The sequence below is a fragment of the Patella vulgata genome, chromosome 2, assembly GCF_932274485.2.
Source record: "Patella vulgata chromosome 2, xgPatVulg1.2, whole genome shotgun sequence".
NCBI classification, from domain to species: domain Eukaryota; kingdom Metazoa; phylum Mollusca; class Gastropoda; family Patellidae; genus Patella; species Patella vulgata.
In genome coordinates this window covers 17,045,288-17,057,341 of record NC_065880.2, presented here as the reverse complement: position 1 = coordinate 17,057,341, position 12,054 = coordinate 17,045,288, and the positions used below count along the sequence as shown (strand labels likewise).

The following is a 12,054-nucleotide window of genomic DNA, read 5'->3' as shown; positions in this document are numbered from 1 at the left end:
AAACCACATTCACTTCCCCCGCCCCTTTTCAATCAGGGACAAATCAAACAGACATTGAAAATATCCTTTGCTTCTGCATTATTCCCAACATCAACTAACTTTTATAGTGCATGAGAAATTGTATTTGGTTATTTTGTTCAATTCTAAAGGAATCTATTAGCCCTGCCTCAATGTGGCTCCTGTACATTTGATAAATTAATTAATTTTTAAAGTTCTGCTGCCACTTAAAACATTCATGAAACATTTTTATATCATGAAATAATTGTCCACTGTTGGCTGAATTGATAAAATGAAAACATTGATGCACTGAATTATCTGTGAAACGACTTTATTAACAAGCTAATATTATGCATAGTGACAGTACATTTATAATTAAATAATTACATAACTGAATGGTGTTGTCTAATTCATTAACTATTTGGTTTTGTGGCAATATTTGTTCTTTAAACTAAATGACAACATACTACAACATCACTACACCAGCAATGCACAGATAATAGCAATGATTTTAGGATGAATGATTTTAAATAACTTGTATTTAAATAAATCGGCTTAATTTTTTAACTTTTAATTAGTAATAACGATTGATCATCAATAAGTAGAATAGTCCAAAGATCGGAATGGTGTGATTAGCATGATATAAATATATTATGACATATCTATGTGTCCGTCTATGTTAATTAATATAATGCAAGTTAATAAGCCTGAAATCATAAATATTTATAGAAAATGGTCCATTAAAATAACAAACATCACAAATTCACTATTTTCTTCAACAGTACAAATGCATTCAAATCTGTCTCTAAACAAATGTCTTCCCTTTCAAAGCAGTTTAAAAATAATTTTCAAGATATACACTATATCAAGCACTATGTACAGGAAAGCTGGTCATTTACCCTAATACCTTGTGTACACCAAACAATTTAATTTCCAACAAATTTTGATATAAAGTTGTCCCAGGGGCACTTGTCAAAATACCGACAATGATTTCAGTTATTCAGATCAAACTCCAAAGATAATTTTGTGAACAGAAAACAGAAATAACAACTTGTACACAGTGTTTAAATTCTAAACACTGTGGAAATTAGTGAATTTATTTCATATACAAAAAATAATACAAAATAACAAAATGATATTAACAAATCAAAGACACATACATATTGCACAATTAAAATGCTGTGGGGTTTTAAAAACATATTTTGTCTGTCCATAATCCCTGTCAAGGTATAAAATATCAATATTAACAAGGAACTGGGTTTTGTTTTTAATCAGTACATCTTATAAGAGGTTTTTTTTAGTTGATTAGTTGTTAAATTCTCTCTATTTATTGAAATTAATACAAAAAAAGAAACAAATTGCAGAGTCGGACTTCTGCACCACAATGCACCCAATTCAGACTAACTGGGTATCTTAAACCCATTTTAAAACGCATTTTCCAAATTCAACCAGAAAGAAACATACCCAATATACTCAATTTCATTAAAATCTAGTGTCAATTATCTTTGTGGGTTTTTTTTATATTACTGTCCAACATAGAACATATTTCATTTAAAAATCCTGGTTCAGAAAATGTGATATACGAATCAGTTATATACTGCCTGTATTTGTTTAAAGTTTAAAGCTTTGTGTTTTATTCAAAATTGTTGGAATTCCACACAGGAGCCTATATAAGTGATTGTGTTCAGTTTAAGGTTCACTGATTAGCCGAACAGTGTTGTGACAGAAATCAGGAAAAATAAAACAATATTGTAATATTTTAAACAGATTGCTACTCAATAGAATTGTAACTGAATGTTATAGAATACTGTTGTAATAAAGAATGATATAATATGAGTATTATTGTTATAGAGAGAACCTCCTACGAGTCCTTTTTGATATCAGAAAATATCAACACAAGCTGATAATGTAACAAAGAACGAGGTTTTACCGAGGTTTATTTTATTTTTTACTTTATCGACAAGTTGATATTTTTTGATATCAAAAAAGACGAGTAGAAGATTTTATTTATCACCCAACCCTTTCCATCCTTTTTAATTAACCAATCAAATTCAGTAGAATATGAAAATTATCACACAAGCGATATCTACTGTAGGATGTATTATTGGGTGATAAATAATAATAATGAAAGAAACAGTATTATGTTATTGAGCAAAGTAAACAATACAAATATATACCCTGACTCGGTTCTTGATTTTATTATGAAATATTGAAATTATCAGGCTAAAGATAACTACATCTCGTCACTACATGCATGAAACATTATTGGTTAAATTCTGATCAAGAACAACTATCTATCTAACACCTATTAGTTAGATATACGAAAAAAAACACGAAAAGTTGTTCCTGATAAAAACCAAAGCACATCTGTGAGTTATGTTACATTCTGATATGTTGAGCAATAGATCCATTGCTTCTAAAAATTGATACAGTTACAGAATCAAAATATTGTCAACATGCACTATTTTAATAGGAAATCTGTAACTAAAATGGCATGATTGCAGTAAGGAAATTTATCTGAAAAATGATTTAATAAACTTGTTTAGTATTTTATCGCCAAATGGAATGTACTATTAATAGGCACTGAGCTAAAGAAAATAAAAATACTATTGTGTCAGGAAAATTCACTTCCTACCCCTAACACTTCTTTCGAAAGGAACACCTTAATTTCCACTAGACTAAAAGAAAGTTGGCAAAGTTAGAACTTTGATGGCAGTCATAGTAAGAAGTGAACATGGTCCTTGAATATAGCTAGAAGGAATCTAATTATTTAAAACTATTTCCTATAAACCCTTTTCCTGAACAGTTTAAGCTAGGTGGTGTTTATTCAATAACCTAATAGCACTTACTAATATTTTGGGGGTTTTACTGTATTTCGTAACTCATGCAAGTATACATAAGGAAAACGACAATGGAATGGCAATCAGGCAAGTGGAAAACAGTGAAATCAGATATTACATTATAAACACTGCATTTGATATAAACTTACATAATAATAATAAAATAATATTAATTAATTTGATTCTTGGAATATAAATTAACAATTTAATTGTATATCGTGTGACTATTTATATATTATTATTGGATACGTATCATAATTTATTTAGTTCATTATAAAAGCAAGCAACTAAAAAAACACAATTACATCTGTATATAAACTAACAAAAACAAGCACACATTTAATATATTATATATATACCTTTCATACTAATAATATGTGAAGATATTATGTCATTATTTATTTATTTTTTCCCACTAACTAAAACTACCGTTACACTAATCTAATCCCTATTTCATTACTTCTACCTGAAAAACTTATTTGGCAATCAAAACATTGAAGGAGCTATTTTACATATAAATACTATCATATATATTATATATACACAGTGCAATATACACAATACATACTATTATTATATATGCCGTTTATTATACTAATATATACATAGGATAAAAACCATATACAAACATTTATACTTAATACAAATAATGGATTTCAAATAGAATGGGATTACTTTATCTCTCTTGACTGAGATTCAAGAACTGATATTAATAACTACTGGTATTCTTCATATTTCATACTGAACATATCAATGTCAATAGTATTTAGACCTACATAAGCAATTAGTCAGCCATAAAAAATAGATGGAAACTTTCTTAAACAACTGACCCTGAAGCAGATGTCTAATTCTACTGTTATAACAAATTTCTCTCAACATTTTAGAATGGTTGTTACATTCCAATAACTAACCAAATTAAGGTTATAGATGTTGATTCAATTATTAAGGCGGTATCTCTTCTGCCCAGATATTATTATTATTATAAATGTTTATTATTTACTCTGTATCTTTAGCGTTTAAAATGAAGATAACTATACAATCTATAAATTACACAATAATAATTTATGCTAACATCAATTTCTGCTTAAAGAGACATATTGCCAAATAATTTTTCTTATGCCACTATCTGCCATATATCATACTAGCAGCAGCATATAGAAGGAACACAATATACAAAGCAAATGCATGACTAGCGTGTGAGTAAATTGCTTATATTTTTACTGTTGTGTATTCAATTCTACTGAATGTAGCATTGCTTTGTACAAAGGGGTCCTAGCTACAACTAAAGGCACAACAGGAAATCCTTCCGAATTTTCTCTAACGGGAGTAGATTTTTTTTCTTTCAAGCATGCTATAACACTTATAACTTAACGAAAACTGTTATATGATGGCAAAATGTCCCTATAAACAATGGGGTATGATGTATTTGGTTGATATTTATAGTTATATTATAAATATATTCTATCTAAGAATGACTAGTAATACAGTTATCACATTATATACCAATATACTCTACATATACAGTTCAGGTTTTATTAGTCAAAGCATCCGCCGCTTGTTGAGCTCGTACAATATTAAAACAAGCTTGACAAACTCGAACAGGTTTTACAATACGTAATCTTCTAATTTCTGTCTCATACCTACTACACCTACAAAACAATAATTATATATCACTTAATATCCAATATAATCAACCTGCACCTACAACTTTAAAAGCCTACAGCTTTAAAGGACAGGGCCCTTATTCACGAAAACTTAAACTAAGATACAATCAAAATTTTAAGAAATACTGCAATTCGATTGGCTGACCAGTAAAGTCAGCCAATCGAATTGCAGTATTTCTTAAAATTTCGATTGTATCTTAGTTTAAGTTTTTCGTGAATAAGGGCCCAGTACAACATCATGTTTTAATGACATAAAATTGTCCTACACAGCTGCCTATAGCCTTTCACCAGGAGTTTGTATTCAGAGAGAGAGAGAGAAATGGGGTTTAACGTCCACACGACACAAATTAGGTCATTTCGGGACTAACATACAGTTTTAATTTTATTTCAATAATTTGCGTAGGGGTCTTTAGCAGTGGGAGGAAACCGTAGGACTCAGAGAAAACACACGAGGTTGGACAGGCGACCCTACTCCTTGTCACGTACAACCGGGGATCGAAACCACGCCAGTTGAGTCAATGACAGGCTTTATGATACAACGCGCGCATGCTAACCATACTGCCATCCACCCCACCCCACCCCCAGTTTGTATTCAGTATTCATTCCAGAAAACTACATATCATAAACAAACAGCTATAAACAACCCTGAGCGCTAAAAGAGTTAATAAATTGTATAACCTACCTTGAGCAAAACACTTGACCACAATTACGACAATGATGTCTACGTTCAGAGAATGAGAACTTGACACCACATGATAGACAGCTGTCAACTCCATCATCTTTCATCCAATGATCTGCTACAACTCGACCTGGTTGATCAGTTACTGTCCAATTAAATATTCTACCTTTAGCATCACCAACAAATACTGTTTTATGATCTCTATAACATTAAAAAAAAAAGGTAGCTAGCCAAACATAATTAAATATACCCAGGCTTCATTCATGAATTTATGAAATATCTGTATAATAGTAGCAGACAAAAACTAAGTAAATATAATTTAAAGTATCTTTATTGATTTTCATCAGTATAGAAACTAACCTTGATACAGCTAATGCAGTAACTGCTGCTGGTTCTTTATTATCTTTTCTTTCAAATGCTGTATGCATTGTCAGTTTACTACGGAATACTAACTGTCTCTGCCACTTGAACCCTGTAATATATAATACAGTGAAATCCTGCTATTAAGTTGTGGGACTGATATAAAGTGGTCTTAAACATTCTACATACTAAAACAAGGGCCATAACCCTAGAAGTACTGAATTTTCATTTCAATAATTTAAATAATGCCTATTAATTTCAGACTGGTGATACCTTTTTGTCATTAGATCTTTCAAAAGATTCTACAAAGTGATCATGGGCAATATGGGATTCTTCAATACGTAAACAAAATACATCATTTTTAAAATGATCAATGTAGTCTGCAGAATGTTCATAAGAAATTGCAGACAATGGAAGGAAAGGCCACCAGACAGAACTGGCCAAAGGCAATATATTATACCATATTTTTCATGTGGGTGTGTATAAAAATATAGAGTAATTAAATGTACCTTCTCTAAGTGAATTCTTGGTTTTATGTTTGCCTTTATATTGATCATTAAGTCTACTACTGGCGGCTTTTATCTCTGATTCTTCTATCACAACATATCCTGAACTACTGGATTTAATTGAGTCTGTTTCAGAATCTCCTGATGTTTTCAAATCTGGATGACTCTTGCTACGAACTTCCTGTACACCATCTGTGCCAGATGCCACTGCAGCCAGACACGGTTCTGATTGGCTGGGCTGGGATCCAAAACTTTTATCCATGGCATCTTCACCGAGAGCAGCCAGAGAATTCGAACCTTGTTCTGACTTATATCCATTTAACAGATAATCATCGAGATCCCCATTTGTACTGGCGTCATCAGTTTTATACAAATCACTGGTACTACTAGCAGTACTCATGTTCGATTCCAATCTCTCCAAACTAGAGAAATCGTGACCTATACCCTCACGGCTACATCCTGTCTCTTTACTACACTTCAGCTTCTGACCTATATGACTTTCACTCTCAGCAGACGACCCTAATTCACAACCTTTAGCAACCAGAAAATCTGGGTCCTTAAAATCTCTCAACATATCAGTTGCTGATCTAAGTTCACTGTAACTGTCACATGATTCTCGACGTGATATCTTAGGTATAGCAACTGGGGGACTCATACTTAAAGCTCTATTTAATTTATTTTCTTGTTTCTCTTTATCATCTACTTCATCTTTAGGCTTAATCTTACTTTCATCTGGTACCTGTACAAACTCTATACTCCACATCTAGAAATACACAATACATTGTAATAACATGGTTTATTAGTGCTTATACAAATATACAAATAATGATTTCAAATCATTATTTGGCATTTGTTATTGAATGTGAATACCCTATTTGATAATATTAGTTCAATTAAATCGAGATTCATACTTTGAACAAATCTGAAAATGTTTCCAAAAAAAATAAAAGTTTCTTTGAACCGAATCAAATATTAGAATAAAATACAATCTGATTAAAACACAGATCCTATTTCATTTTGTTTTTTATAGTTCAAAATTTTGTTTCACTTGTCTTTACTACATTAGGATCTGGAAGAGTTGTTAAATAGCCAACATTTTGGCTGATGTGAGGGTTTAGCCAATGAAACAGTCTGTTGCAGCGAGTTCTAGGCGTGCAAATGCACAAACTGTGGGTACCCTACTACAAACATCAATGTTGATTCGTTAATCAATTCGTTAGGGTCAAAAGCTGCTCGTATGACCCCCTGACGCGACCTCCCACTACAACTGGTCAGATCTTCATGCAGTAGAGACCATCGAAAGTATAAAAATGTAATGAAACGAAATATAGATCTGTATTTTAATCAGATAGAATAAAATAGAAATAATGATATTTTTAGGTGTTTTTCTTTATACTTACTCTAACCACACCATCACTACTTCCTGTCATTATAACATTCTGACTGTCCCATTCTTTTAACTAGATAACAATAAAACATTTTATAACACATGTAAATATTAACATCTGTGTAACTCACAAAACTTATTATTTCTATCTAAAAGTATGCCCATAATAAACTATTAAAGCTAACTATCAACTTGCAAGCTATAGATGCATTTTGCAGAGTAACTATTGTCATACTACAGCGTCTTAGAACCAATTTCTATATGTGCCACTAGGTTCCCTATGGGTCACTGTCACAGGATATGAACCTGCATTAATATTAATTTGAATTATCTAAAATGTGCTTGACTTAAAACATCTCTCAAGATATAATATTTTGGCAGCAAGTATAATTTTTCTAATCAATGGCTATGTATTTAGCCTTGTGTATCTTTAAGCACAATGAATATGAATGAAAAAATTAACAAGATCTTCAATTTGTATGACTAGTGAGATTACCTGTGACATACAAACACAGAGTATTTGTTGGTTTCTACCAGTAGATGTATTAACACATGCTATTTCTTCACCATTTACAGTCCATAGATGTAAATATGTACCAGCGCATGTAGCTATATCACCCTAAAATATAATATTAAACTATTCTTATACACTTAAAAACAAATATACAGATATAAATAAGAGAAAATAACTCTTCCCTATTCACATTTGACAATGTTTTAGAAATGAAATGAAATGAAATGTAATGTAATGGGGTTTAATGTCTTACTGTTTTGCTCCGATTGAGGTAATGAAGACATGCATACGCCATAGAGTGTGCTATGAGGGAAATGTTGCCTGGGCAGTGGCACTATGGGCTACTCTTATATAGAATTCTGATTGTTTAGGGATCTTTTACGTGCACACCAAAGTATACACGGAACCTCAGTTTTTCGTCCCATCTGAATGACTAGACAGCTGTCCTTGTCAGGCCCTCCGTCCTGCACCACTGACAAGGGGAAACCACGCCGGAAAATCCCAATGAACTTTCTCAGGGTCGAACATGCGACCTCCAAGCTAGCAAGCCAGCGTCTTACCCACTTAGCCCCCAATGTTTTAGAGTATCTTGTCATGACAGACATATCTGAATAAAACATAGCAGTCTTTTATGTCATTTAATGTGTGCATTATTTACTACAGTGGATGTCAACATTTTCAATTCATCATATTTTTGTAAATATTGGACAGACCTGAACCAATTTGGACTGATATTTCTTTTAGAGACTAGAGACTCATTTTTTTACAATGTTGTAAAGTGCAAAGAATTTCTCAATCAATCAAATGACTTCAAGGACTTTACATAAGGTTGCATTACCTAATAATGGTATAATTGCATATGAAACTTACAGTTTTTTCGTTGATACAGACAGCTGCCACAGGTGCTATATGACGTCGTAGTTGACAGACAAACACTAGACGACTCATGTCCCATACAATACAAGTTCTATCTCGTGATCCACTCACTATTATATGATACGCCTGGGAGGCAGCTAAACATGTTACAGGTTCTGTATGGCCATATAATGGTTGTTTTAATATTACCTTCCTTTCTTTTAGTATATGTTCCCATACATTTACAACCTGCAAATAAAATATTGATAAAATGTTATATGAGAAAGTGGCAATGAGGAAAGAAATAATGTCATACTGTGGTATAGTCTATATCATTGTAATCTGAATCCTTATATTTAAGTTGACACCAGCTGTCTCCCTTATGTGGTAGTTCTTCTGCCTTTTTGAGTAATAAAGAAAGAGGTCAGAATTTTAACATAGAGAATGGTTGTTTTTCCTTTTCACCCACATGTAACTGTATAACACCCCTGGATCCAAGGATCCGAATATAACATTAATGAGAAAAAGATAATGAGAAATGGATGAGAAAGGGATATGAGAATGGCTAATGAGAAAAAGATGAGAGAAGGGAATTATGAGGGGAAAAGATGAGAGAAATGGATAATGTAAAAAAGATGAAAGGGATAATGAGAAAAAGAATTTTCAATCATAACAGTCTTAACTTTAAATAGTTTAAGGGGAAAAGAAACTGAAATGATCTTGCGCAGAAATCTAAGAAGAAATCTATACTTACACAACTAGTTCCACCAGTTATAAATAATTTGGTATTAGGACAAGCTGCACATAGTATGACACCATTATCTAGACATTCAAATATAGCAGACGCTTTCTCGGATTCGTAGTTACCTATCCTTACACTAAGATCGGAGAATCCCCAAGCTAGATATCTGCCATAATTGGGTGCAATCAGAACTTTATTCTGTTCTACAGCTAATACAGTTTTATTGTCATTGTGAATAATCTGCCCTACAGCACTCTTTAACTCTGTAAATAAACCAACAATACTTCAGTTCGTTAAAACGATCTATTTCACAGAAGCAATTTATACTAAATTTGAAACAGAAATCAAAAGTACTGGGCCCAAGTTCACAAAGCATTCTCAGACTTACCGGTAAGTTAAGAATTTGCTCAACTTTCAATCTCTGGTTATGAGAGATATCTTTGATCCAGAAACACAAAAATTTGTACAAAGTTTCTTATTGATGTATTTGATACAAAAAAATAATAAGCTGCTATATTTTAGTTAAAATAAGGCTAAAAATTTTGAGCAAATTCTTAACTTAAGTCTGAGTATGCCTTGTGAACTCGGGGCCTGATCAAATAGAATAATAAATAAGAGAACATAAAAAATCTCTTTACTTAGAGCTTCTATGAATAATAAGACCAATATAACTTGTTCTTTTTGTTGTCTTGCAATTTGAGTAGGTCTAATCACTTCCGAATATTGGTGATTGATTAAAACTCCTGGGATCGAAAGGTGAAAAGGAACCAATTATCAAGTATGACACTCAATAGAACATTTTAATCTAGAAGTGAACATACCTTTGACAGGTTGCATGGAAGGTTTGAGGTTATCAACATTATGGAAGAATAAACGATCTGTAGTAGATGATCCACTAACTGGATCTATTAAACGAAGATTTAATTTCTTCTGGGGATGAGGTTTCCTAAAAAGCTGAAATTTTGAAATAATAAACATTAATAGGGGGCATAATTTTTTTTTTATATATGTAAGACAAAACATGCTACTAAAATTCCATTTTCAAAATATTGTGGTGACATTCATCAACTTAAATGCAAATCATTTCCCTTTTTTTGCTCTTGATTCAAACTATAAAAATGAAAAATTGAAATAACTCCAAATAAGTTACACACCTGTTTTGCGATTTGACCAAAGTTGTTAATAAAACCTATTGTAGCACTCTTCTTGAGAGGATCATCAATAGAATAAATATCTACATTTCCTTCATAAAATAGATGATGAAATACATTAACAGCTTCTACTGCTGGTGTACCACTCTGTTTATAACCAAATATTAGATCTATCCATTCATGTAGATGTGCACTCACATAATCACATTCTAACGCCTAGAAAAATAAAATCAGATGACAAATAAATTTATAAATATAGCCATAGAACAACACAAATCACATCCGGGTTTTTTCATTTTATTACCTGGCAGAGTAGGAATGCTGCGTTTTATAAACGACCCTCTCAAGAAAATATGTATATTTTTTAACCCCTCTACCAATAGTTTCTAAAAATTGTGTCAATAGAACCCAATTGTTCTAGATCACCTCTTCCACCAGATCATTTTATAAAGTGTCAATAAATTTAAGTAGAATAACCCTCTGAACTTATTGAAAATGACAGAATTATTTTTAATGAATTCTTCTAAATATTTTGATAAAATATAACTTGTCTGTCTACCAATAATTCAAACACTACCATACCTCTCTGTGAACTCTGATGAACTCTTTAGGATCAGTTTTGGCCCAAGGTGGAAGAATAACATCTCCTAATGGAACACCACTTTGTTTACAACCTGTTGTTAGTAAAATTAGTTTATATTAATATTATACATATAAAAGTTTGCAAATATAAATAGTTTATATTATACAAGTATACAAATATACAAATATAAATAGTGAATCTATTCAAAGGAGCAGACCCACATTTAACAGGATACCCATGAGAGTGGATTAAAATAGCTAGTACCCAATTTACTTTAAATTCAAAATGTTCTGAAATGACTGTCAAATTTTCTTCACGATATCACCTACTGTTTGCACATAATGAATGACAGTTTGGAAACTTGTGGGCTATACAAATACAATTGAGCATTTATATACATTTTTTTCAAAAATATCACAGACCTCTAGATAACTGCTGAGAAACATGTTCTGAAGAGTTTTTTTTACACAAAACAAACAAATAAATATATTAGAGACACATATGTACCACACTGAATGCTACTAGTATGACTCCCTACCTAAATCAAAGCTATTAGAATTTAGAAGAAAGTCTGGTAGATAAAAGAATTCAGGAATCAATTCCTTTACATCTGCCATATTGTGTTTCGATGCTGATAACCAGTTTTCACGTATACTATGAAACATACGATCAGCTAAATCAAAATGGCCTCCCTGAAATAAACATTACAGAATAATTCAAGAAATAATTTACAGGTCACATCAACAACATTTTATGTAGAATAATGCATTTTTCTG

The 12,054-nt window shown here is 31.7% G+C and overlaps 1 protein-coding gene across 1 annotated transcript in view; it reads right to left on the bottom strand.

The window, feature by feature from the left end:
- Positions 1 to 311: 311 nt before the first annotated feature.
- LOC126811103 (WD repeat and FYVE domain-containing protein 3) overlaps positions 312 to 12,054 on the bottom strand; it is a 52,030-nt gene continuing 40,287 nt past the window's right edge. Inside the window, exons 57-68 of the mRNA XM_050536568.2 lie at positions 11,817 to 11,970; positions 11,278 to 11,369; positions 10,699 to 10,911; positions 10,366 to 10,498; positions 9,557 to 9,807; positions 8,818 to 9,051; positions 7,930 to 8,052; positions 7,447 to 7,506; positions 6,050 to 6,809; positions 5,541 to 5,652; positions 5,184 to 5,381; positions 312 to 4,486 (exon numbers count right to left, since the gene is read on the bottom strand). Coding sequence (XP_050392525.2) covers positions 4,363 to 4,486; positions 5,184 to 5,381; positions 5,541 to 5,652; positions 6,050 to 6,809; positions 7,447 to 7,506; positions 7,930 to 8,052; positions 8,818 to 9,051; positions 9,557 to 9,807; positions 10,366 to 10,498; positions 10,699 to 10,911; positions 11,278 to 11,369; positions 11,817 to 11,970 — 2,454 coding nt within the window. The 3' untranslated portion in view covers positions 312 to 4,362. The remainder of the gene's footprint in view (positions 4,487 to 5,183; positions 5,382 to 5,540; positions 5,653 to 6,049; positions 6,810 to 7,446; positions 7,507 to 7,929; positions 8,053 to 8,817; positions 9,052 to 9,556; positions 9,808 to 10,365; positions 10,499 to 10,698; positions 10,912 to 11,277; positions 11,370 to 11,816; positions 11,971 to 12,054) is intronic.